The sequence below is a fragment of the Sciurus carolinensis genome (genome assembly GCF_902686445.1).
Source record: "Sciurus carolinensis chromosome 19 unlocalized genomic scaffold, mSciCar1.2 SUPER_34, whole genome shotgun sequence".
Lineage (NCBI taxonomy): Eukaryota > Metazoa > Chordata > Mammalia > Rodentia > Sciuridae > Sciurus > Sciurus carolinensis.
Window position 1 is genome coordinate 2,322,034 of NW_025920112.1, and position 25,733 is coordinate 2,347,766.

Consider the following 25,733-nt stretch of genomic DNA (forward strand, 5'->3'; position numbering starts at 1 on the left):
GTTACAATAGTAGACGGATGAATTCCAAAAACAGCAATGCAAGATTCTATTCCCTTGAATATTACCTGAGCAATAGCTTGGGGATATAATTGCAATGTTTTAGCCGGAGAACTAGGGAGATTTATACTTTGCAAAGGTCCTCCTTGCCAAACTATGGCAAAAGGGGTATGCTTCTCTGGGATTATGATTAAACTTAATGGTTGAGTAGGATCACAACGATCAACGTAACACTGCTGAAGTCTATTCTCTACTAGCTGTAAGGATATCCGTGCTTCGGGAGTAAGTTTCCTAGAAGAATTCAAATCAGGATCACCTTTTAATATATCGAATAAAGGTTTCAATTCCCCTGTGGATAATTTTAAATAGGATCTAATCCAGTTAATATCACCTAAGAGTTTCTGAAAATCATTCAAGGTATTTAATTGGTCTGTCCTGATGGTTAGTTTTAATGGTCTGACTGTAGTAGCAGTGAGTTTTGTACCCAGATATTCTTGGATTTCCTCTAATTGCAATTTTTCAGGGGCTATCGTTAGTCCTCTTTTTTCTAATGCTTGAGTTATAGATTGTAATGCTTCTAGCAATACTTTTTTTTCTGGATGGCAAATAAGTATGTCATCCATATAGTGATAAATCAATAATCTCTTAAACTTTTGTCTAACAGTTGTTAATGCTTTATCTACATATATTTGACATATAGTAGGACTGTTAGCCATACCTTGAGGCAACACGGTCCATTCAAATCTCTGATCAGGTTGAGAGTGATTAAGAGAGGGCAAAGTAAAGGCAAATCTCCAACAATCATTTTTGTGTAAGGGTATAGAAAAAAAGCAATCTTTTAAATCCAGAATAATAGGCCAATTTTTTGGTAGTGCAGTAACAAGAGGGAGTCCACATTGGATGGGTCCCATAGGGTACATTTGTTCGTTTATAGCTCTTAAATCATGTAATAACCTCCATTTTCCTGATTTTTTCTTTGTTAAGAATATTGGAGTATTCCAAGGAGAAGTAGAATGTTGTAAATGACCTGCTTGTACTTGTTCTTGTACTAACTTATGAGCTGCCTCTAGTTTCTCTCTTGTTAGGGGCCACTGTGGAATCCAGCGAGGCTTATTATCTTTCCATACTATAGGAATTGATGGTTTTTCAGTGGCCCCTAGGAAAAACCCAGTCCATGAACATTGTTTTTTGGTGGAGGTAAAGGCAATGGTTGGGTAGATCCTTGACTATGTTTTCCTAATCCTTTTTTATCATCATAGTTCATATTTTGTAACATATTTCTTACAGGAGTCCCTTGGTAAGTCTGATCAGTGGTGAGTTTCATATCCATTTGCTGCAGGACATCTCGTCCCCATAGACTAATAGGAACATTACAGACATATGGTTGGAATATTCCTGTATGTCCCTCTGTATCCTTCCATGATAGTGAGGAAGCACTTTGGTTGGGGCTTTCTGCTACTCCTAAGCCTCTCAAGCTCTGAGCTGCTGTGATCAATGGCCAGTGTTTTGGCCAGACTGCTGCACTAATAATACTTTTGTCTGCTCCTGTATCTAATAAACCTGTAAATTCCACATTTCCTACTTTTAATTTTAGGAGGGGTCTCTGTCCCATATCCATAGTAAGGTTTATTAAGGTAGTTCCTGTTGATCCAAAACCCTTTTGTCCTCTATTTGCATTTTCACTGGGCCATAGAAAGTGTTGACTGGGTAGTATTAGCATTTGTGCAATACGATCCCCTGGAGAGATGACCATAATTCCTTTGGGTGAAGAGACCAAGGCTTTTATTTGTCCAGTGAAATCAGGATCAATAACCCCTGGGTGTACTATAAGTCCTTTTAGTGTTGAGGAACCTCTACCTAGTAATAGTCCTACACTGTTCTGTGGGATTTTTTCACGCCAGTCGGTATCAATCATCTGTACCCCCATATCTGGGGTCAATATAAGTCTGGAGGTGGCACAGATGTCCAATCCTGCGCTCCCTGAGGTGGCTCTACGCTCCCCTTCTCTGTGGGAGGATACCACTGCCGGGGAACTTGTTGAATTGCCCCGTATATTTGTTGCGGCCCCCGGGGTGGGGCCCTCACCCCGTTTTTTGTCAGCTTAGGATTGGGTGGCAAGGGGTTACCTTGTCTATCTCTTGCTGATCGGCATTCATTAGCCCAATGAGGCCCCTTTTGGCATCTAGGACATGTCCCAGGTGCTTGTCCTTGCCCCATTTGAGGGGGTTTCAGAGGATATGTAGCCTTTAAGTGACCCATTTGTCCACAAATAAAACATGATCTTGGGGGCCCTTTCTTTTGCCCATTTCCCCTCTGCCCTCCCATGGCTAGGGCAGCGGTTATTGCACTTGTTTGTCTTTCCATGGCAGCCATCTGTGCACTAGTTTGTCTATCTAGGGCGGCTACAAAGGCTGCACTCTGTCCTGTTGTTTCATTTATGTCCTTGCAAACTCTCAAATAATTACTTAAATCTTTGTTTCTCCACGGTCTAATTGCCTCTTTACACCACTTATTGGCTTGTTCGTAGGCAAGCTGCTTTATTAACGGCATGGCACTATCAGCGTCTCCAAAAATCCTTGAAGCTGTTTGAATCAATCTGTCTACGAAATCTGCATAAGGCTCATTACTTCCCTGAGTCACTTTAGATAACTGACCATGCAGATCTCCAGCACCTTGTAAAGTTTTCCAAGCCCTAGTAGCCGCAGCAGCCGCCTGGGCATAAACCCCTGGATGATAATTAAGTTGAGCTTGGACTCCTTCATATGGTCCTATCCCCATCAACATTTCTATTGTTATTTGAGGATTACCGGACGCTGCATTGCGCCTGGCTGTTTCAAAGGACAGCTCTTGCCAGGTAGTTTTCCACATAAGATATTGACCTCCTGACAGGGTAGCCTTTGCTAAATTAGTCCAGTCTATGGGTAAGAGATTTTGTTGTCCTATTGTTTCTACTAAGGAGACAGTAAATGCTGACTGAGGCCCATAAGTGCTAACTGCTTCCTTTAACTGTTTTACAGTTTTAAAATCTAGGGGCTGATGATAACGCTGCTGTTGTCCATCCTCAAAAACCGGATAAATGGTAGGACCTTGTAACGAACTCCATCCTTGATGCCTACCCCTTTGTCTTGAAGGTTTTGACATTAATTCCATTGGTGGTGCACTCGGTGTCAATGGCACCAGAGGGCACTCTTCTTTTAAACCTAATTTTTTGACCTTCTCCTCTAACTCCTCCCCAGATAGTTCCTCTTCTGATTCTAGTTCCTCTTCTGAGTCAGACTTCTCTTCTGACTGGTGGGAACGTTCCTCTTTGAGCTCCTCCAAAACCTGACTTCCCTCTTCTAAAGGCCCTTTAAAACTACGCCTTTCTTTTTGTTGGAGACATGATTTTACTAATGACCAAATTGCTAAGGTTCCCACCGGTAACGCTTGTTGCCCATTTGCGATCCGGAGATCTTCGCCTAATTGTTCCCACTGAGGGATGTTGAGCAGTCCCTCGTCTAGAAACCAAGGAGAAACCTGTTCAATTGTATCAAGGAACGCACAAGCTGTTTTTGTTTTTAAAGGCGTTCCACAGTTTTTCAATAGTTCCCTAAACGGTTGTTGCATTCTATTTTTAGACATTTCTGTTGCCATGATTAAAACTTACTGAGCTTAGAGCCAACACAATCACAGACAAACCACACGAACAAAACAGAAAGTACACACACTTCACACGCAACTTGATAACACTTCATTAATTGTCAGATAGTTAATTTACCGGGCTATGAACCTGCCTATCATATAACTGTTACTGGGCTCTCAGCCTATATCTTTTGATCCTATTACCGGGCTTAAAGCCTATTAATCTACCTGTTACCGGGCTTAAAGCCTATTAATCTTTTATACTTACTTAATACTTACCTTGGATGTACCCGGGGTCCCGGGTTTCGGCACCAGCTATCGCGTCCCACCGCGTCCCTTTCTGGCCGCAGAAAGACAGGACATACGTCTGAAGCTTCAGAAGTTTATTGTGCACAGTCTTCCTTCCTTTCCTTCCTTTCTGTCCCTCTCTCTTTTACTCTCTCTCTCTCACTTTCCCCCTCCTGCGCTCTCCTCTCTCCCTCTCACTTAGCCGTTCCTCTCCTTCTCTCACTCTGCTCTCGCCTGCTTCATCCGCTTCTGCGACCACCTTCCACCCCTCTCTTGCACACTCTTCTGCATAACCCCCTCCCCCAGGAAGACGCCAAGCTTATATACACTTCAACCAATCAGGGGAGAGTACACGAGGTAAACGCGCGGACAGCTGCAGGCATAGAACAGTTACACGAGGGAGGCATGCTCTAATCAATTAGCCACTCATCAGAATTTGCTGGTTGTTTACTGTATAGCTAGCCACTTTTGGCCCAGCGCCAGGCGCCATCTTGACTATGCCCGAGGCTCCGGAAACCCCGACAGGCGGCTGCCTAGGGCGGCGGAGTCCCCGCTGGGGGGTGGCCCTGGGGCCTGTCCCCTGGTCCCGCGGGGTGGGCTGGGCGCGGGTCCCCGGCCTCGGCTGCTCAGCGTGGTCTCACAGGCGAGGACCTTCCTGTGCCTGCTGGGGGGTGCTGGGTGCTAGTGAGAACTGAGGTCCTGCAGGAGGGAGCCCTCCACTCTGGGGAGAGGAGAGCAAGTGACCTTCCAGAACCAACGCCCAGCTGCTGAGGTCCCCTCCTTGCCTAGGAGGAGCCACCTGGGCTGCATGCACTGAGAGTGGTCCCCAAGGCTGGGAGTGTGCTCAGCCACCAAGCGGGGGTTCCTGGTGAACTGCGGTGACAGGCTGCTTCCCTGAGCTGGGTCCTGTGTCCTCCATCAGATCTGCTGCCATTCAGTTCCAGTTTGTCCCCAAGCACATAAGTATTTCATTCCTTGACTGAATGTAAGATTTTTGTGTTCTTGGTTGACGTTTACGTGGACAGAGTGAGATGTGAAGAGGAGGGAGTTCCTGAAATAATTTCAGTGCTCAGTTTAGTGAGAATCTGAACACCTGTGCACGTCCCGTCCAAATAGAGGGGAATGGGCCCTGGGCAGGCCGCCCTCTCTCCCTGCTCTGCCCTGCCTGTGCCTGCAGGTGAGCGCAGTGCCACTTCTTTCTCTCATTCCTTGTCTTTCACCATCTGTGAGGAGGCAGAATGTCCCTTGCTTCTGTCTTATTGAGTTTTCACTAACTTAGTGCTGCATTAGTACTCTATCACTGTGGTGCTGTGACCTGTGTGGTGGTTCCTCGGCTTCAGTAGTTAGAGTGGTTTTGCTGTCTGAGGCTGTTGTTCTCCCAGGTCCCTCCCCTCTTTCTGCTTCAGGAACCTGACTGGTTCCCAGTTTAAAGTTTATGTTCTTGACCATTCATTCTGTTTTTCAGTTTGGTTCCCAATTTCACACCCTTCATAAGTTTTGTACATGTTGGAAAATCAATGTAAGGTTAGAGTGTGGATTATTTCAAGTTACTAGTAAATTCCAGTACAGTGTGTGGATGAGCTCTGCCTGTGCATCCATGTGTGTTCATCCCCTACACACATCTATCCTCTTTAATTCCACGTGGCTACATGTTGCTTTTCACTGAATACCATTTGCTTGAGCAGTTCTCTGTGTAGTTCTGTTTATTGAAAAGGACTTCAGTGATTTTCTCATATTTAATTCATTTGTGAGGTTATTTCTTTTTCTTTCAACATACCTGCACATGAATTCATTTCCTTTGTGGGACTGCAGACATTTCCCCTAAATAGCGCAGTCTTCTTGCACCCTATTGCAGTTTGATGGAGTAGACTTGGGTTTATCAGGCTCTTCCTTTGGACTTTCTTTATCCTCTTACATAAGAAAACCTATAGAACGGGGTTCTATAGGGCTCCCAGAGGTAAATCCTTAGGTGTCCCCTCCTGGCCACTGGGGACTCAGCCCTCCTGGGGCTGCATTTCATCATCAGTCAGAATCTGGCTTCCAACTTGGGAGTGTGTTTTCCTATGAACTGGGGGTGAAGCAGTCTCCTTTCCTGAGCTACTTCAAGTGTTTGCTTTGTATTCTTTTTAAATCTCTTTTAATGCCATACAGTTAGTTTTTCGTGCATTTAATAATTGTGTTCCCTTGTCTTTTTATGTTCTTGGCTGGAAGTGAATTGAGAGAGTTACAGTGTGAGGAGGCCTTGGCCATGCAGCCCCAGGCTCTTCCCAAGTGAAAGCTGCCTGTGTCCCTCCTCTCCAGTCTGGCCTGACCTGGATCCCACCTTCTCTGAGGTCGGGATCAGCTGCCTTGGACCCTGAGTGTGTAATTCCTCACACTTGCTTGTGACTCTGTGCTCAGGCAGAAGATGCAGGAAGAGGCTCCTGAGAGGAGAAGACGACAGGGCCTACTTGAGAAAGGTCTTAACTGCCTGCCTGGAAATGTTCCCCTGATGGAGCAGGTCCCCTTGGAGGGAGGAAGTTCTGATCAAAAGGGCTTTTGCCAAGAACCTGTCCTTCTGCCCTCACTTATCCAGTAGTCTGATCTATCCCCTGTCACTCATGGCCCCACAGTGTGCATGTGTGGACTGGGGTGAGAGAGGGGTCTTGTGCAGCCCTGGGCAGTCAGCAGGCAGCTGGTGGGAGGGGATGGCCTTCCACAGTCACAGGCCTTGATCTCTCACCCTGTGCAGCTCAGAATCCATCTCCAGGACTGTGTCTCCTCTGCTGTGTGAGGCCCCAGTGGCTCTGACTGTCTCCCTGTGAGCTGCAGGTGCTGTGAGATCCCCAGGAAGGATGTCTGGACTCCCCAGAAGGCAGGAAATGGTGAGTGGTGGGGCCAGGACTCCTGGGGGAGGTGGGCTGGGTAGAACTGTGGGAGCCAGCGGTAGCTAGACTCTGGCCTCCCTCTGTCAGCTCCAGAGTGGGCCCACCCAGAGCTGAGTCTGATGCTGCTCCAGCTCAGCCCTGCTGCCTTCAGGCCTTGGTGTGGGCTGGTCCATGGTGGGTTCCCAGTGTGTTGTCCAGTGGCAGAACCTTCTGTTCACAGCTGGACCCCTGCCCAAGGCTCTCAGTGTATACTGAAGGCAGAGGGCCTCAGCTTTCAAAACCAGCCTCAGCTAAAGCTCACTGAGCTGAGACCCTCTCTGTAAATAAAATACAAAAAATTGGGCTGGTGTTGTTGCTCAGTTGTTGAGTGTCCCTAACTTCAATCGACTGTACCCCCCCCAAAAAATAAGAATGCTACTCTTGAAAAGAGAAAAATAAATGTGTCATTGTTGGTGCCCAAAAGGGCCTCATTTTCACAAAATGTTGTAAGTAAATGTGCATTCCAAGGATTCATGACATTGTAACTTCCTTTGTATAATGAAGATCTTGTGAGAGTGGATACCTCCTTTTTGCTTCCTGTTTTCTGAAGTAGGAAGATTACCAACATATTTCATGGGACAAACGTGGCGATTGCCACATATATCAAAATATGATCATTTGCTTCCAAATTGATGTAGTATCCTGGAAAAGGTTATTTAATGACAACTCCATTGAATGAACAGAACAGGTTTTCATGCAATTACCAATAATTCATGAGCATCTTTCACCATCTCATCTAATTCCCTTTTCTCCCAGATGCAGTCACACTGTGAGTCCATGTTGTACCTTGTGAAGTTTGGGGTTTACGTAGGTAGTGTATAATACTACCTGACAGTGTTCTCTAACAAGCTTTTGGAGACTCCTAGACATTTTGACTACTGTTAGAGCTTTTTGTACTATTTGCACTTGTAGAAGTTTTCTGAAGTTGCTCAACAAAGCAATCCTGGTCTTGGACTTCACAGAATTTAAGAAATGAAGCCAGAGAACCAACCGAGCTGCCCCTCTGCCATTTGATCAAGCTGCATGCAATTCATTTCTCCTCTTTTCTTTGCTGATTATTTCCCATTTAGCCAGGGTGCTGAATCCAGCCACCTGTGGTCCAGGCAGGTTCCCTGGCTTGGCTGCCAGGTTCCCTGGCTTGGCTGTGATGTGTGTGTTCACATCACAGCATGTCACACAGGCTACGCCTGGAGGAATGAATTGGAGTGTTACCTGCTTCCTTTTAGAGGAGATTAAGGAGTTTTCTTTTCCTCTAGTGTGGTGCAGAATCCACCAGGACACCACTGGGCCATGCCTGTCCTTTGTTGACGGTTATTATCACTTCATGAGCCTGTTCATGTTGTGTGTTCCTCCTTGTGTGTGAGTTGTGCTCGATTGTTTGTCTCTAGGAGTTGATCCAGTTTATCTGAGTTCTCAGATTGTGGTCAGACACTTACAATATTCCTGTCCAGTTCTTTTACTCTCTGTAGGATTAATAATGGTGTCTTTCGTTTCTGCTGTGTAAGTTTTGTGTCTCTTTCTAATTGAGCTGTGGTGTGTCTATTACAAGCATGTCCATGAAGAACCTGCTTTTAATTTTGATTCTCTTGATTTCCTGGTCACAGTTCCATTGATGTCTTTAATTCTGTGGCAGTGTGAGGCGTAGGTTCTCCTTGCTCTTTGTCCTTTCGTTCCTATAGTGGAAGTTTTTATGGGTGGTTTTCATCCTTCTTTTCTCATGTAAGCTTTCAGCACCTTTGATTCCCCTAAGCACTGCCTGTGCTGTGTTCCACAGTTTCCTAGGATGCGGTTTCAGATCTTTTCCTCTGACACGTTCAGCCCCATCTTGAGCCGTCCCTGGCCCGTGGCTGTGTGGAACTCTGGGATGTGATCTGCACTCACCTGGAGGTCGCCCGGCTGTGCTTCTGGTACTGACGTCGGTGTGACTCCAGTGCTCCTGGTGCAGGTGCTGGAATTCGCCAGCCTTTTACACTCATGCCTGTCGTGGCTGCACGTGGCTGCTCTTGGCGCCTTCCCTGAGGTGTGGAGAAGGTTGGAGAGCCTGGCAGTGCCCATGACGTCCCTGTGGGGGGTGTGCTGTTGAGTCACGCTCACCTGTGTGCTCTCTGTGTGCTCCATCTCTCACCCACTGTTAGACGGTTGCTGCTGTCTCCCAGTCACTGGATTTCACCACGTTTCCTTGTGAGTCTCAGGTGTTCATCAGGTGTTCTCACCTGATGTAGGTCATGCATCTGAAAGACTAAGGCAGTAGGTTTGGGTCTTGTTAGTGAGTCTAATGTCTGTTTTCTCAGTGGTGCTTGAAGTCAGGTGTTTTTTCCATTGGTTCATTTTGCATTGATGTATTTCCCTGTTTCTGTGTATTCTTTATTTGTTGCTTTTGAGAAGTGGGTATTTGAATATTATAATGGGTTCCTCTGAAACCAGTTCCTCCCCTGTTGAGAGTTTGCTCTTGTGTGTTGAAGGCTGCTGTTTGTCTTGACTTTCCAGAATAATTTTGGAGACAAAAGTTTTAACTGTTCAGTGTACTCAGTGGTCTCTCTTAACTGTGTTGAGCCAGAGTTTTGACTGAGTTCCATGAGGAAATAGGTGGAAAGTAAACAGAAGCAATAGTGAGAGCTTAGCTCCTCCAGTTTCTGTGGGTAGTTGTGCTGGCGCAGCTGGTTTAATACATGGTTGTGCTGTTTGAAACTGCTTCAGCCTATTCTCTGCTAACGGAGCCTGGAGAGCAGCCAGTGCTGAGCATATGGGTCTTGGTCCTCTCTGAAAGGCTTTCTCCTGGCCTGGGTTTACTCAGTTCCCTGGTACACCTGGGTATTGGTGAACACTCTCATTTCTTCTCCTTGGGATTGAATTCAGGAATGCTGTACCACTGAGCTATATCCCTAGGTCTATGTAATTTTTATTTTGAGACAGATTCTCACTATGTCACTATGTATTCCAGGAGAGTCTATGTGTGATTGTCCCACTTCAGCCTCCTAAATCCTTGGGACTCAAACCATGTACCACTGCACCCTGATGAATTCTCTAATTTTTTTTTTTTTTTAATTCCAGGAATGGAACCCAGTGGCATATATCCTCTAAGCCACATACCCAGCTCTCTTTAGTTTTTAGGGTTCTTGCTGAGTTGCTTAGAGCCTTTCAGGTTCTAAGGTTGACTTTGACCTTTTGATCCTCCTGCAAATCACTGGTATTAGAACCATGCACCACCACACTGGGCATGAACACTGTAATTTCTGAGAAGAGTTTATCTTGTACCTTTTTCTGTCACACTTCACATTGTGATTTTTTTTGTTTAAACATCCATCCAGTTGTAGGACTTTGTTTCCTTTAAACATGTTTAAGCATTTTGCACTAATTTTCTACACCAGTTGTCTTCTGACTTAGGCAAAATTGTCAGAATCTTTATACAGACTTTCAGATAGCAGTAGATCCACTGGGATATGAAATGTAGTAATTCACAGATAAATCCTTCCCAGTTCCCTCGGTTGTCAGTGACCTGGGCACCACACTGGACCCTCAGGCTGCTGTCTTATATTTTATTATGTATGTGTATCTTGTATTATATATTATTGGTTTTTATTCTGTATTTTGGGGGTTCCATTGTAGATGAACTTTAATTGCATTTCAGTATTTCAATTCATATATAAAGAAGTTGATTTTTGATTGTTGATTTTTATTTATTTTTTAATATACATATATATTTAGATGTTGATAGACCTTATTTAATTCATTTATTTATATATGGTGCTGAGAATCCAAAACAGTTCTTCACACATGCTAGGCAAGCACTCTACCACTAAGCCACAATCCAACTCCTGATTTTCATTGAGTTTTCTGTATTAATTTTTCACTGCTGACCTTGGGAACACATCTTCCTCTGGGGTGCTTCCAGTTTCTGAAAATAATGTATACTGCTGCTGTAAATGTTACAGTATAGAATTTTGTGGACCTGCATTGTGAACTCATTTCAGTTACCCCAACTTTGAGAAATGGCTTGAGATCAAGAGCTACCACTGTGACACATGAGTTGGGGTTGAGCACTTCAGCCTGTGAAAGTCAAGTGGTCTTGGGCCTGTGAGGAGGTCTGTGTGAGACCTGTGTGTATCTGTGAGTGCTCGAGTCCCACAATTTACAAGCCAGGGTGCAGCCCTGGTAGGTGCAACCATGGTGAAACCTCATTAAATGCCCTGTCCACTTGCAGTAACTCTAGGGAGCAGGAAGCCAGAAATTCAAGTCAAATGTGCACCATGTGAGGTGGTCGCTATTGGTGGGGAGAGGGGGTGAAGGTGCAGAGGCTGTGCTTTCTTCTCCCGTCTTGCTGCCTGTGGCTGTTGTCTCTGCAGGTGAGTCTGAATCTGTGTTTCCTGCACCCACCTGTGTCTGCTTGAAGTCCTTAATTTTGCCTCACTGTCTGGGACTGTGTGAGTTTGTCCTGGGTCCAGAAACACCCTGACTTTCTTCCTGGTTTCCCTGGTAGCACCCTCTTGCTGTGCTGTCTAGAAGTGGTGGGAGCAGGCATCCTTGACGCGTTTCTTTTTGTCGTCATGGAGAGAGCCTTTCGTCCTTCAACATAGCCTCAGGTTTTGTAGATCCATGCAGCCTTTTAGGATGTTTCCTTCTTTTCCAGGTGTGTGGGTGTTTATGTTGTTAAGGTCCCTTGAGCATTGTCAGCTGCTTTTTCATTCTTTCCAGGTATCGCCACCTCTCCTGAAGCCTGATGCACAGGTATTTCTGCAGTTCTCTAGGGTTCCGTTCACTCTGCTGATGGTGTCCCACAAGGACAGAGTTTTCACTTTTTGGTGTTGATTCACTGTTAAATTCACATGCTGATGAGGTGCAGTGAGCTAGCTGCATACCTGTCCCAGTGCTTCTGATCAGATCAGGGCATCAGCTCTTCTGTCTCCTAACATTTGTCCTTTCTTGGTGTCTGTGGACTGCTCCTCTAGCTCATTTGAAATGCACAGTGACATGCTATGTACTGTGGTCCCCCTACTGTGCTGGGGGCAGTCCTGCTGGCTCCTCCTGAGTGCATTCTGGTCCCTGATGCCCAGTCTCCTTCCCCAGTTCCATCTTCTCCTCCCTCCCCTGTCTTCCTCACCTCTGGTAACTAGTCTGTACTTACTGTGAAGTCAGCTTGCAGCTCCCATGTGAGTGAGAGCACATGGTGTGTCTCTGTGCCTGGCTTATTTCACTTAGCTGGTGTCCTTCAGTTCCACACTCATTGCTGCAGATGACAGAACTGAAAGCTATTTTTGGTGAAATCATGTTTGTTTATTATTCTCCTGAGTCTTCAGGATGGTATCATATTCCAGAAACCATTCCCAAATCCATGTTGTGAGACTTGTGTCTGCAATTTGTTCTATGAATTGGTGAGGTTTACATCTTACTTCAGGACTTTGGTCCCCATGGATTTCCTGTGCACGTGTGCTGTGAGGTGAGGCTCTGACTTCAGGTGTTGATATGAACATCAAGTTTGCCAGCCATTCATTCCACAGAGGTCTGGTTCCCCTGGAGTGACCCTGGCCCCTTGTGGCACATCCTTTCCTTCTCTGGGTCAGCCTTGTCCTGGGCCCCCATTCTCCTCCACTGCTGTACGTGTCTGCCTTTAACCAGAGCTACACTGTCTCTGTTACTGTATTTTGAGCAGGTTTTGAAATCAGGAAATATGATGCTTTTCACTTTATTTTTTTTCTTCCATTTTTAGTTTCTTGTGATTCCTTGTGAACATTAGAATGATTCTTCTTATTTTTGTATAAAGATGTCATTTGTTGTGAGCGTGGTGGCACACACTTCTTCCCAGTTACTCAGGATGATGAGGCATGAGGTTCGAGAGTTCAAAGCCAGCATTAGCAAAAACAAGGCACCATCCACTCAGTGAGACCCTGTCTCTAAATAAAATACAAAATGGGGTTAGTGATGTGGCTCAGTGGTCCAGTGTCCCTGATTTCAATCCCTGGGACCCTCCCCCCACAAAAAATTTTGTCATTGGTAATTTGAAAGTGATTGAACTGATTATGGTTAATTTGCGTAGATTTCCAATTCCTTATGCTCACAAATACCAGGTATCTTTACATGTATCATTTCTTTCAGAAGTATTTTGTAGGTTTCTTGTGTAAGACATGGCAGATAGTTTCTGAACATTTTTATGTATCTTTCACCCTCTGTTCTATGTCCTGGCTGTTTCCCATTTCAGTTGTACATTTATTCATCTCACCCTGTTTCCTGGCTGTCTGATGTTCCATGTATTTCAGGTTTCTCCTTCATTTGTTTTCATCTTTTAACTCCCCTAATTTTAATATAATTGAATTTCTTATTCTCCTTTATTCCTACTTACTCTTCTTATGTAAAAATGTTTTCCTATTCTCTAGAAAAACATTCTCTATAAACTTCTGAAACTGTTTTAGTTTTGTATTTCACATCAGACTCTATAATGAATTCATATTTGTCCCTGGAATTAAGGACAATGATGCCTGTTTTCAATTAGATACCTGTTTGTCATGACTCATCTTTTAAATTGCATATGAATGTTCTCACTTATCTACAATACCTTGTATGTCATTTTTCAATTTTCCATATGAATTTCAAGCCACTAAAATTTTTCTTCTCTTTTTCTATCTTTGTTCATCTTGGAAATACTATGCTGCATCCAATAGGATAATATGAAACTTTTTTATTTGTAGTCTGGTTCACTTAAGCCCTCTGGACATGCATTTTTTAGGTTTCCTCCTCATTACCCAAACATCATAGTATATTTACCCAGTCCTAGAAGGAATAGCCTGTTATATAACTAGGCTCTATGTTATCAGTGCTTCCTAGGCTACAGCCCAGCACAGCATTTACTTTGCAAGATACCAAAGAAATTATGTATTAGGTTTGTTTGTACAACCATCCCTACAAACACATTAGTAATCCCTTTGCTACGCATAGCCATGTATGTGTAGCTGTAGCTCATTGTTAATCAAAAGTGTCTTTGAGCAAAACATTGTTCTGTGGCACATGGCTGTATATTGGATAAGCCAACAGTCTGCTGTCTAGAACATATTGATAGGTGTTTCACTTTTCTTAATTCTTACTGTGCTTGGACACTTTCTGTGATGACTGGAATTCTGCTTGTTAAATGTCAGAAAAGGTATTTGACACTTATGCCATTGTATGTTGATATTAATTGGAAGATGTCATCAAATTGTTTCTTGATGATTGTCCTATTTTATTAGTTGGTTAAATTCGATCTGGACTGAAACACCTACAAATTCTACTTGTTCTCTGGTGTAGTCACACATGATGAGCTCAGTCCTCGGTTACCATGTTGTGACCACATCAATGAAATGTTGCCTACTAGGCAAGCTCTTAGACTCTTTACTCAAAGGGATCTTTTTCCTTTTCTTTTTCTTTTTTTTTTTTCCCCCAGACATGGGGGTACTTTGATCCTTTAGGTTCTAACATAGAAATGGAGTAAAATAATAGGATTTCCAAAGCAAAACAAGTGTTTAGTAAATACCATCTTTTTTCCATACACTTTCAATCACTATAACTCATTGTCAATGCTTAGTTTGGTGGAATCCCTCCCAAATCCTTAGCTCCCCCTGTTGGCACACTCAACTTTGTCAACAGGGATTTCTAAGCCTAGGTAGTCAGGAGAACTAATAGTAGCTCTCTTCTGCACATTAGGTGGTATGGCTTCATGATTCCATGTGCTAGACATGCACCCTACAAAGACATTAAGGGTGACCTGGGAGCACTCCTTACTCCCTGGACTCATCAGTGAGAAGGGTGTTTTTACTCTGCTGATGGTTTTCTGGATAGCTCCAGTCTTATGTTTGAATGCCTCTGTTTTAGGAAGTGAGTACACACAAAGAGTATAACTTTTTTTTTTTTTTTTAAATAATGACAGATTTACACAAAGCTGTACAAATAATATAGGAAAATCTCATGTACTATTCATTCAACTTCCTGCAAGAGATACATCATGGTAGCTATAGCAACTTAAAATCAGGAAATCCAGGGGCTGGGAAGATAGCTCAGTCGGTAGAGTGCTTGCCTTGCAAGCATAAGGCCCTGAGTTCGATCCCCAGCACCCAAAAAAAAAAAAAAAAAAAAACCAGGAAATCCTTTTTTTAAATTTTTTATACACGTATGTAGGGTAATAATGTTTGTATCATTCCGTCCTTCCCATCCCCACCACCCCAACCCTCCACTCACTCCCCTCTGCATAATTCAAATTTCTTTTATTCTGTACCTTCCCCCTACTATGGATTAGCATCTGCTTATCAGATAAAACATTCAGCCTTTAGTTTTTTGGGATTGGCATGTTCACTTAGCATGATATTCTCTAGTTCTATCCATTTATCTGCAAATGACATAACTTAATTCTTCTTTAAGGCTTAGTAGTGTTCCCATCTTGTATGTATACCACATTTTCTTTATCCACTTATCTGTTGAGGGTTATGTAGGTTGGTTCCATAGTTTAGTTCTTGTGAATTGAGCTGCTATGAACATTGATGTGATTGTGTCAATATAGAATGCTAATGTTTTAAAATTTTTTTTTAGTTGTCAATGGACCTTTAGTTTATTTTGTATATGTGATACTGAGGATGGAACCCACGACCTCACGCATACCAAGCAAGTGCTGTGCCAGTAGTCCACAACCCCAGCCTCCATGGAGACATTTTTTTCTTTCCTGTTTTGATAGTGCCTTTGGTGATGGTAGCAGCAGCATCAGGCAGAGTGGGGGCTTCTGCCTTCCTGCTCAGTAGCACAGAGTGGTTAAGTGTAGTGGTGGTAGGGCTTGCATTGCAGAGCAGCAGTGAGGGTGGGCTTTGGGCCCTGACAGTTGCTTGATCTTTGTCCTCTTTCCTTTTGCTCCTCCATCCCTCCTGATGTGATTATAGCCAATCCTTTCCTCAAATCCCTCTTTGCTTGAAGTAGTTTAAGTGGTTTCTGTTTTGTTGAGTGGACTACTAATTAATTAAAATACTATAAAATTTTTTTAAAACAACATGAAAAGTATTGATATTAAAAATATAAGCAGAAAAAATTCAATGGAAAGATAAGAATGTTGATAAAATCACCCAGAAAGTAGAGAGGTGCAAAAAAACAACACTCAAATGACAGAAGTAAAATTTACAGTAAATTGTAATATTTAACATTAATTATCATTATGTAAATTACTTATTCTCATTATTATACAAATATTTTGTGATGCAGAAAATATGCATCCTGCCTGGCATTTGAGTGTGATGCACATGTATTGTAGTGAAATACTGATAAGTAGAATTTCAAGAGCAATGAAGTGTCAAAACTAAAAGTCTATAATCTTCTATCAGTGACACTCTGACAAGAACACTAAATATATTCATGGATAGATAAGCTTTATTCAAATATCTGCATAAATATGACTTGATGTCAAATGAGAAGTTTTTCCAAAGGGTTAAAATTTATTAAACAATAAAACTCGGTGCTTCCCTTTCGTCTGTCTCTGAATTTAGTTGACAACAGACACACCATTATTAGTAGTCGACACTGCTCATCATCATCACTCACATTTCTCAGATTTTTGTGTGGCATTTCCCATTTCTCTGGAAAGCTCTCAAATTGCTTTCAGTAACAGAAGGACAAGGGTTTTATCTGCTCATTTTACTCCAGAGGAAAAAACACATCCTTTGATTCTCTTAATTGTGGTTGTGAATGGTGTGCAAATGAGGAATTTGATGTTAACCTACAAAAAATATGATATAATCTCTGTGTGCTATAACAATAACTTCATTTTAATTTTTTCATTAAGGAATTACTTTATTATTTGTCCACAAAGAAGGTATAAAAACACCTGTAAAAATATTGAAAAAACTCTAAAATCCTGGATTGATGGGTGCCTTGTCAGCACATGCCTATAGTTCCTGAGACTTGGAAGCTGAGGCAGAGGATCACAAATTCAAGGCCAGCCTCAGCAATTTAGTGAGCCCTTGTCTCACAATAAAAAATAAAAAGGGCTGTGGGTGTAACTCACTGGTTAAGTGCCCCTGGGTTCGATCCCCAGTACCAAAAATTTTGAAAAATTAGAATAAAATGAAATCCTGGATGAATAAGATACATCTGTCATTTATAATGAAGAATAAAATGCTAAATTCTATGAGAATTTTTTAATTATTTTGATAGGAATTTACTAGAAGTTATCAGAAAAATTTCACACTGGGAGTAGAGCACATGCTTAGCATGCACAAGGCTCTGGATTTGATCCCTAGCAGCAAAACAAAGCAAAAAAATTTTTTTCCATGTCAACTCCCAATTTAGTTTTGAAAGCAACACAGTTGTTGACAGGCACTAATGATACTACTCTGGAAGGAAAAGATTTGTACACAAGGAAAGTGGGACCCATTCATGGAATAGATGGAAGTGTTCTTTCATTTTTTCCTTACATTTTCAATAAAAGTACAAATATACACATAGTCAAAAATGCATGTAGCACAGAATGATCTAAAATAATAAATACACTTTTGCTAAAATATGGCAGATCTAATGTCTTCAAAACCCTTTAAGAGTCATGTGAGTAACACCAACTAAGTCTTTTCAGGCCTTTGGAACGGTGTTGTCTCCTATAATACCTCTGCTACAGAGGAAGCATGCAGTCTTCTTCAAAAAGAAAATTTAAAGGGCAATATGCACACACTGCTCAGAGACAGCAAAATCCAGGTAGCACCTCAGACACCACAGAGTCTCCCAGGTAACATCCAGAGACACTGCTGCAGGAACTCAGCCAAGTCCTCCCTCAGTGCCATGGATCTTCCAAGCTAGCTGCACATCCTTGGGGAAGAGAGTGACTCATCTAGTGTGTAAGGAGAGGAGGATGGCATCCTCAAAGAGGTGAACTAAAAGCGCTTCTGCCGCCTCTTAAAGGGCCAACAGGGCCTGGTCTTGCCAATCGAAGTTCACCCCATGTGTGACTCTCATACATATTTCTCTTGCCAGGTGGCTGCAGGGTACTTCCTTATCAAGAGTTCTGTGCTCTTCAGCTTTTTGATCTTAAACCAGACATTTCTCCACTGCTGCCAGGAAGAACCTAGGGAGGTTCCCCGCTGCGGGATACTAGGGTGCAGACTCGTGGGGCATCTCTTTTGGGCCTCAGGTTTGCAGCTCTGGAGGCACAAGCCCATGGCAGGCCTTGAAATGTCCCAGCGCAAGGCCGCCCCATGGCCTTCCAGGTTCAGGTGCTGAAAGTCGGCTACAGAGAGAGGATGTGAGAGGACCCTGCAGCGTGCCACACAGGAGCTGGTGTTCCTAGAATGCTAATTTTAAGTCCTTTGGGTGTAAACCCAGGAGTGGGAGAGCTGAGTCAAATGGTGGTTCCATTCCAAGTTTTCCTAGGAATCTTCATACCAATCTGCAGCTCCACCAATTTATGAGTGTGCCTTTTCCCCCACATCTTCACCAACACTGCTTGTAGCTTGTATTCTTGATCATTGCCATTCTGACTGGAGTGATGTGAAATCTACCAGTAGTTTTGATTTGCATTTCTCTAATTGCTACAGATGATGAACACTTTTTCATGTTTGTTGTTCAAATGCATTTCTTCTTACACCTTTTATTGATTGGGTTATTTGCTTTTCTGTTTTAAGTTTTTTGAGTTCTTTGTATCCTGGAGATTAGTGCTCTATCTGAAGTGCATGTGGTAAAGATTTTCTCCCATTCTGTAGGATCTCTCTTCATGTTATTTATTGTTTCCTTTGCTGAGAAGCTTTTTAGTTTGAATCCATCCCATTTATTGATTCTTAATTTTACTACTTGCACTTTAGCAATCTTGTTAAGGAAGTCAGGTCCTAAACCAACATGAAGATTTGGGCCTGATTTTTCTTCTATAGAGATAGAGGTTTAACTTCATTTTGTTACATATAGATTTCCAGTTTCCCCAGCACCATTTGTTCAACAGGCTATCTTTTTTCAAACATCTATTTTTGGCACCTTTGTCTTATATGAGATAACCATATTTATATAAGTTTTTCTCTGTGTCTTCTGTTTTGTACCATTGGTCTGCACATCTATTATGGTGCCAATATTATCTATGTGGGTTGTTCTCTAAGTCTTCTATTTTGTACCATTTGCCTACACATCTATGTTGGTGCCAATACCATGCTCTTTTTGTGACTGTTGCTCTGTAGTATAGTTTAAAGGCTAGTGTTGTGATGCATTCTGCTTCACTCTTCTTACTAAAGACTGCCTTGATTAATCTGGATTTCTTACTTTTCCAAATGAATTTCATGATTGCTTTTTCTGGTTCTATGGAGAATGTCATTGGGATTTTAATAGGAATTGTATGAATATGTATAACACTTTTGGTAGTAAGGCCATTTTGACAATATTAATTCTGCCTGTTCAAGAACATGGAAGATCTTTCTTCTTCTAAGGTCTTCTTCTGTATTTTTCTTTAGTATTCTGTAGTTTTCATTGTAGTGGTTTTTCACTTCTTTTGTTAAGTTGATTTCCAAGTATTTTATTTTTGTTCCTATTGTGAATGGGGTAGTTCATCTAATTTCTCTTACAGTGGGATCATCACTTATGTATAGAAATGCATTTGACTTATGTGTATTTTTTGTATCCTGTTTTATATCCTGCTGAATTCATTTATGAGTTCTAGAAGTTTTCTATGGGAATTTTTTGGATCTTCTAAATATAGAATTATGGCATCAGCAAATAATGATAGTTTGCATTCTTCTTTTCCTATTGATACCCCTTTAATCTCTTTCACTTGTGTAATTGCTGTGGTTAAGAGTACAAGTTTTGATGACCAAATCATGGACTAAATATTTGAAGATCACGGAAACATGAGAACATCTCACATGTTGAGAATATGGCCCTCATGTTGTCAGTCTTTCCTGGCATGCACTACATTTTTGTGGGATATTTTAGAACTCAGTGGCCTTTGAGGATGTGGCTGTGAACTTCACCAAGGAAGAGTGGGCTTTGCTGGATCCTTCCCAGAAGAATTTCTACAGAGATGTGATGCAGGAAGTCCTTAGAAATCTGGCTTCTCTAGGTAAGGATGATGTTTCATTACATAGTAAAAGACAGATTCCCTGGGAGTACTATTTTTCTCCTCATGAATTTGGAATGTGGGAAGGGAGTATTTTGGGGAATAAATTTGGACTAATATCATTGTACTGTGCAGCATAAATAACTAGAATTTTTCCTCCCTTTTCATCTTTTTTATTGGTGCATTATAGTTGGCCAAATTGTAATTCTCACAATTCTTTCTGAAATCTTGCTGATTCATAATGACTGTTCTGGGTCTATATTTTAGGTGACAGATGGGAGTTCCAGAACATTGAAGATCAGAACACAATTGCCAAGAGAGATGTAAGGTAATTTGTAGTCATGAGAGGAAACAGAGTGCCTTGAGGGAATTCTAACATGTCCTATAATTTTACAAATAAGCAAAGAATCATGATATAAATTATGTTTATTCTTTTATCACCAGATATGAACTTTAATGTAGGACACATGTTTTGTGTTTTCAAAATAATGGATATTTGACGGTACTAACAAACTGCATTTATGATAGCACTGTTTTTGTAGTAGCTATAAAGGAACATTGTTGCAAAGTGATCATGATATTGCCTTTCAAACAGTTTAGATATGACAGAAAACCAGTATTTTCCTACTGTGCTTGTAATTTTTTTACAGAAGCCATATGGTAGGCTCTGTAAAAATTTTAAAAAATACTCAGTGTGGAAAAACCTTCAGTAAGATTCCAAGTCCAGTCTTAAAGGGACATTCCTGCTAGAAAGTTCATGTGAAAGGAGTATTTATGAGCAGATCTTCATATATCAATTTTTCTTTAATAGGCCCATTATATCTCATTCTGCAAACAAAGCATATGAGAATAAGGAGAGTGGAGGGAAGACATATGAACTTAAACAGAACAGAAAAACCTTCATTCCTCTCACGAGTGTTCCAAGACATGTGTCAGAGCACACTGTAAATGGACCTTATGGATGTTTGACATGGGGAAGAGAGTTGAGTTCCAGTTTTCAAGAATATGGAGGATCTCATACTGGGGAGAATCCATGTGAATGTAAGGAACTTGGGAAAGGCTTCTCTGGTTCAAGTTACTTTCAAATAGATGTACAAACTCATACTGGAGAGACAGCTAACAGATGGAAACCTTGTAAGAAAGACTTCATTAGTTCTGCTAACCTTCACTTATATGAACAAACTCATACAGGAAAGAAACCCTATCAATGTAAACAATGTGGGAAAGCCTACACTACTTCCTATTACCTTCAAATACATAAACGAACTCATACTGGAGAGAAGCCCTATGAATGTAAACAATGTGGAAAGGCCTTCTGTAGTTCCTCTTACCTTCATATACATGAAGGATCACATACTGGAGAGAAGCCCTGTAAGTGTAAGCAATGTGGAAAAGCCTTCACTGCTTCCTTTTACCTTCAAATACATGAACGAACTCATACTGGAGAGAAACCCTGTGAAAGTGAACAATGTGGGAAAGCCTTTGCTTCAGCCAGGGAACTTTACTCACACAAAAGACCTCATACACGAAAGAAACCCTATGAATGTAAGCAATGTGGGAAAGCCTTCATTCGTTCCTGTCACCTTCAAATACGTAAACGAACTCATACTGGAGAGAAGCCCTATGAATGTAAACAGTGTGGGAAAGCCTACACTACTTCATCTAACCTTCAAAAACATAATCGAAGCCATACTGGCGAGAAGCCCTATGAATGTAAACAATGTGGAAAAGCATTCACTGCTTCCTATTCCCTTCAAATACATAAACGAACTCATACTGGAGAGAAGCCCTATGAATGTAAACAATGTGGAAAAGCCTTCACTACTTCATCCAGACTTCGAATACATAGTCAAAGTCACACTGGAGAGAAGCCCCATGAATGTAAACAATGTGGAAAGGCCTTCTGTAGTTCCTCTTACCTTCATATACATGAACGATCACATACTGGAGAGAAGCCCCATGAATGTAAACAATGTGGAAAGGCCTTCTGTAGTTCCTCTTACCTTCATATACATGAGCGATCACATACTGGAGAGAAGCCTTATAAATGTAATGAATGTGGAAAAGCCTTCACTGCTTCCTTTTACCTTCAAATACATAAACGAACTCATACTGGAGAGAAGCCCTACGAATGTAAACAATGTGGGAAAGCCTTTGCTTCAGCCAAGGATCTTTACTCACACAAAAGTTCTCATACAGGAAAGAAACCCTATGAATGTAAACAATGTGGGAAAGCCTTCATTCGTTCCTGTCACCTTCAAATACATAAACGAACTCATACTGGAGAGAAACCCTATGAATGTAAACAGTGTGGGAAAGCCTTTACTATGTCTTCTAACCTTAAAATACATAAACGAACTCATACAGGAGAGAAGCCCTATGAATGTAAACAGTGTGGAAAAGCCTTCACTACTTCATCCAGCCTTCAAATACATAATCGAACTCACACTGGAGAGAAGCCCTATGAATGTAAGCAGTGTGGAAAAGCATTCACTGCTTCCTATTACCTTAAAATACATAAACGAACTCATACTGGAGAGAAGCCCTATGAATGTAAACAGTGTGGAAAAGCCTTCACTACTTCATCCGGACTTCGAAAACATAATCGAAATCACACTGGAGAGAAGCCCTATGAATGTAGACAATGTGGAAAGTCCTACTGTAGTTCCTCTAAGCTTCATATACATGAACGAACTCACAGTGGAGAGAAGCCCTATAAATGTAAGCAATGTGGGAAAGCCTTCACTCAGTCCAGTTACCTTAAAATACATGAACAAACTCATACTGGAAAGAAACCCTATGAATGTAAACAATGTGGAAAAGCCTACACTACTTCATCTAACCTTCAAATACATAATCGAAGCCATACTGGCGAGAAGCCCTATGAATGTAAACAATGTGGAAAAGCATTCACTGCTTCCTATTCCCTTCAAAAACATAAACGAACTCATACTGGAGAGAAGCCCTATGAAAGTAAGCAGTGTGATTAAGCATTCACTCAGTTCAGTCTCTTTCAAATCCATAAATGAACTCCTACTGGAGAGAACCTCTGTGACTGTAAACAAATTGGGAAAGCTGTCACTGTTTCCTCTAACCTTGAAATACATAAATAAACTAGAGAGAAGCTCTGTTATGGTTTGTATTTGAGGTGTCACCCAAAAGCTCAAGTGAAAAAAATGCAAATGTTCAGAGGAGAAATGAATGGATAGTGAGAGTCTTTATCAAATCAGTGAATTAATTCCCTATAGGAATTAACCGAGTGGTAACTGAAGTGGTAAGTTGTGGAATTTGTTGGAGGACTTTTGAGAGGTTTAGCAGTGTAAACTGGAAATGGTTTATGTTATATAGGGAGCTTAATGGCTGATGCTGGTGAGAGCACAGAAGACCAGAATCCCTATAGGACTCTGGACAGTAAAGACAGGAATCAAGAGGGTTTAGAGGAAAAGGAGGACGCTATTAGTAATTGGACTAGAGGCCATTCCTCTTATGTTCTGGCTATGAAGTTGTCTGCCTTTTGCCTGTGTCCTGGTACTTTGACTGATTTTAAAAGTGATGGACTTCTTAATCTGGCAGGAGAAATTTCTAGGCAGCATAGCATTCAGGCACTGGCATGGATATTGCTGGCAGCTTTTAGCCAAATTTATTGTGATAATCAGTAGCAGAAAGCAGAGCACAGCAGAAAGATTTGGAAAACAAGGACTTGAAAGACTGGAGTATAACTGGGGCTAGGAAGTTGCTGTTGGTAAAGACTTTACTGCCACTAAAGAAATGCTAACTACTTTGACCAGAGACAATAAGGAAGATGGCCTGAGGGTATCTCAGGAGCTGGCAAAAACCACACCATTCTCATGAAACTCAAGGGAGTAACAGTTAAAATTGTCTAGAGAAGAGACCAGTGGAGCATCCTTCTTACACAAGAGGGCCTAGGAAGTTTTTCAACATGCTCAGCCACCCAGACACTCAGAGGCTTCTGCATCCAGGATCTGTGACTGCTTGAGATGGTGACAGACCTTGGTGTCAACCATGTGCTGCTCTCTCTACAGGAATGCAGGATGCTGAAGATAAGGTGTTTCTGTGAAGATATGAAAGGAAGGCATGATAGAGCAGGCAACATGCAGCAGGGTCAGAGTCCCTTTGGGCACTCCCTGACAATTCAAGGTGTGCAGATTTGAGGAGGAAGCTTAAGATGAAGTGGAGAGCCCAGAGATTAAAAAATGCTAGCAATGTGGAACATCATCCTAGGAAACCTGCAGGAACAAAGCAGTGACAACACAATGGAAAGGTCACTTGGGCTGCAACCCACAAGGCCACAAGGATGGAGCTGCACAAGCCTTTTGAGGAGAACATCACAATGCTATGTGCCCCAGGTGCTAGACGTGGAGCTACAGGACCTCTTTGCCTAGCTGTGTTTTGGTTTACCTATGGTCCTATCCTTTCTTTCTATGCCCCTATTTTTTTAAATTAAAATGTTTATTGTGTATCTTTATAAATTAGTTGTAAATAGCTTTTGATTTTTACAGGAACTCATAAAGTGAGTTTGCCCTGAGTCTGAGAGGAGACTGTAGTTGATCTTTGGGCAGTCTTGGAAATGGACAAAATGTACTTTGCATTGGAGATGGTTGTGGGCTTTTGTGGGCTAGGTTCGAAATGTTATGGTTTCCATATGAGATGTCCCCCATATCTTCATGTGTGAGTCAATGCAAGAAGGTTCTGAGGAGAAATGATTTTGCTGTGATAGTCTTAACCCAACCAGTGAATTAATTCCCTGATAGGGATTAACTGAGTGGTAACTTGCCCAATCCAACACCACCAAACCTGTGGTTCTGGTGAGGGACAATGGGGGATTAGAAAAATAAAGACTCACAAATGTAGATTTTAAAGCAGGTGGAGTGCTGCTTTTTGATGGAAAGAAGCTCTAAAGAGTTACACCAGCAATCTTTATTTATATGTGTCTCACAATCAGGTTAAAGACTGTGCAAGCCTTATTGTTTGTATTCAGGAATGTTACAGAAACTAGGACATCTCTGTAGCTTTTCCACAGTTGAAATCCACAGTTGCAAAGTGCGATGTTGAAAGCTTTGTGTAGCTCTCAAGAAAGTCCATTACTTAAAGTTACTGTTAAGTGGGCAGGAGCAGCAGTGCAGGTGGTAGAACACTGTGGTTTTCCAGCATAAGAATTCCTCTATTCCCAGGGACTGTTTGTGTGCAATCAAGGTCAGAGGTGGTAGGACTTTTGCACAGAGCCTCCTCATGCAGGGCATTGTCAAAGCAGCTAAGCATCCTGTGCTGTTGCACGGGAACATTCCCAGGCATGCCACAGCCATGAAGTCATCAGACACCCCTAGTCTTAACCACTGCTCTCCCATCCTCTGTCATCCTATCCTCTGTCACCACTCTCCACATTAACTGAATTTATAGGGTGTGACTGGACGACGTGGGACTTGGAGGGTTTGGCTTTGGGTATATATTTGTGTTTAGCCAGTGGAGACCTCTCTCTGCTTCCTGGTCCTGGTGTGAGCTGCTTCTCTCTGGCACACTCTTCTACCACATGTTCTGCCTCACCTCAAGCCCTAAGAAATAGAGCCTGCTGTCTATGGATTAAGACCTCTGAAACCTTGAGCCCTTAGTAATCTTTTCCACGTCTACAGTTGTGCTGGTTGGGTCATTTAGTCACAGCAGCGAAAATAACTGACTAAAACAAGCCTTGTGAATGTAAACAATGTGAAAAAGCCTTCACTTGTTCTAGTCATTTTCAAATACATGTCCTAATTCATACTGGAGAGAAGCGTTACAGATGTCCAGTGTTGGAAAGCCTCCATTTTTCCTTCTTGCCTTGACAGACATAAATCAATTCATATTGGAGAGAAGCCTTATAAATGTAAGCAATGTGGCAAAGCCTT

At 42.1% G+C, this 25,733-nt stretch overlaps 1 protein-coding gene across 1 annotated transcript; it reads left to right on the top strand.

The window, feature by feature from the left end:
• Nucleotides 1-6,117: 6,117 nt before the first annotated feature.
• LOC124973362 (zinc finger protein 709-like) lies at nt 6,118-22,963 on the top strand. Its single transcript, XM_047537317.1, has 5 exons — nt 6,118-6,365; nt 6,718-6,770; nt 19,710-19,836; nt 20,101-20,161; nt 20,645-22,963. Exons 1-5 carry the CDS (start codon nt 6,314-6,316, stop codon nt 22,821-22,823), a joined length of 2,472 nt encoding a protein of 823 aa, XP_047393273.1. The 5' UTR covers nt 6,118-6,313; the 3' UTR covers nt 22,824-22,963.
• The last annotated feature ends 2,770 nt before the right edge of the window (nt 22,964-25,733 follow it).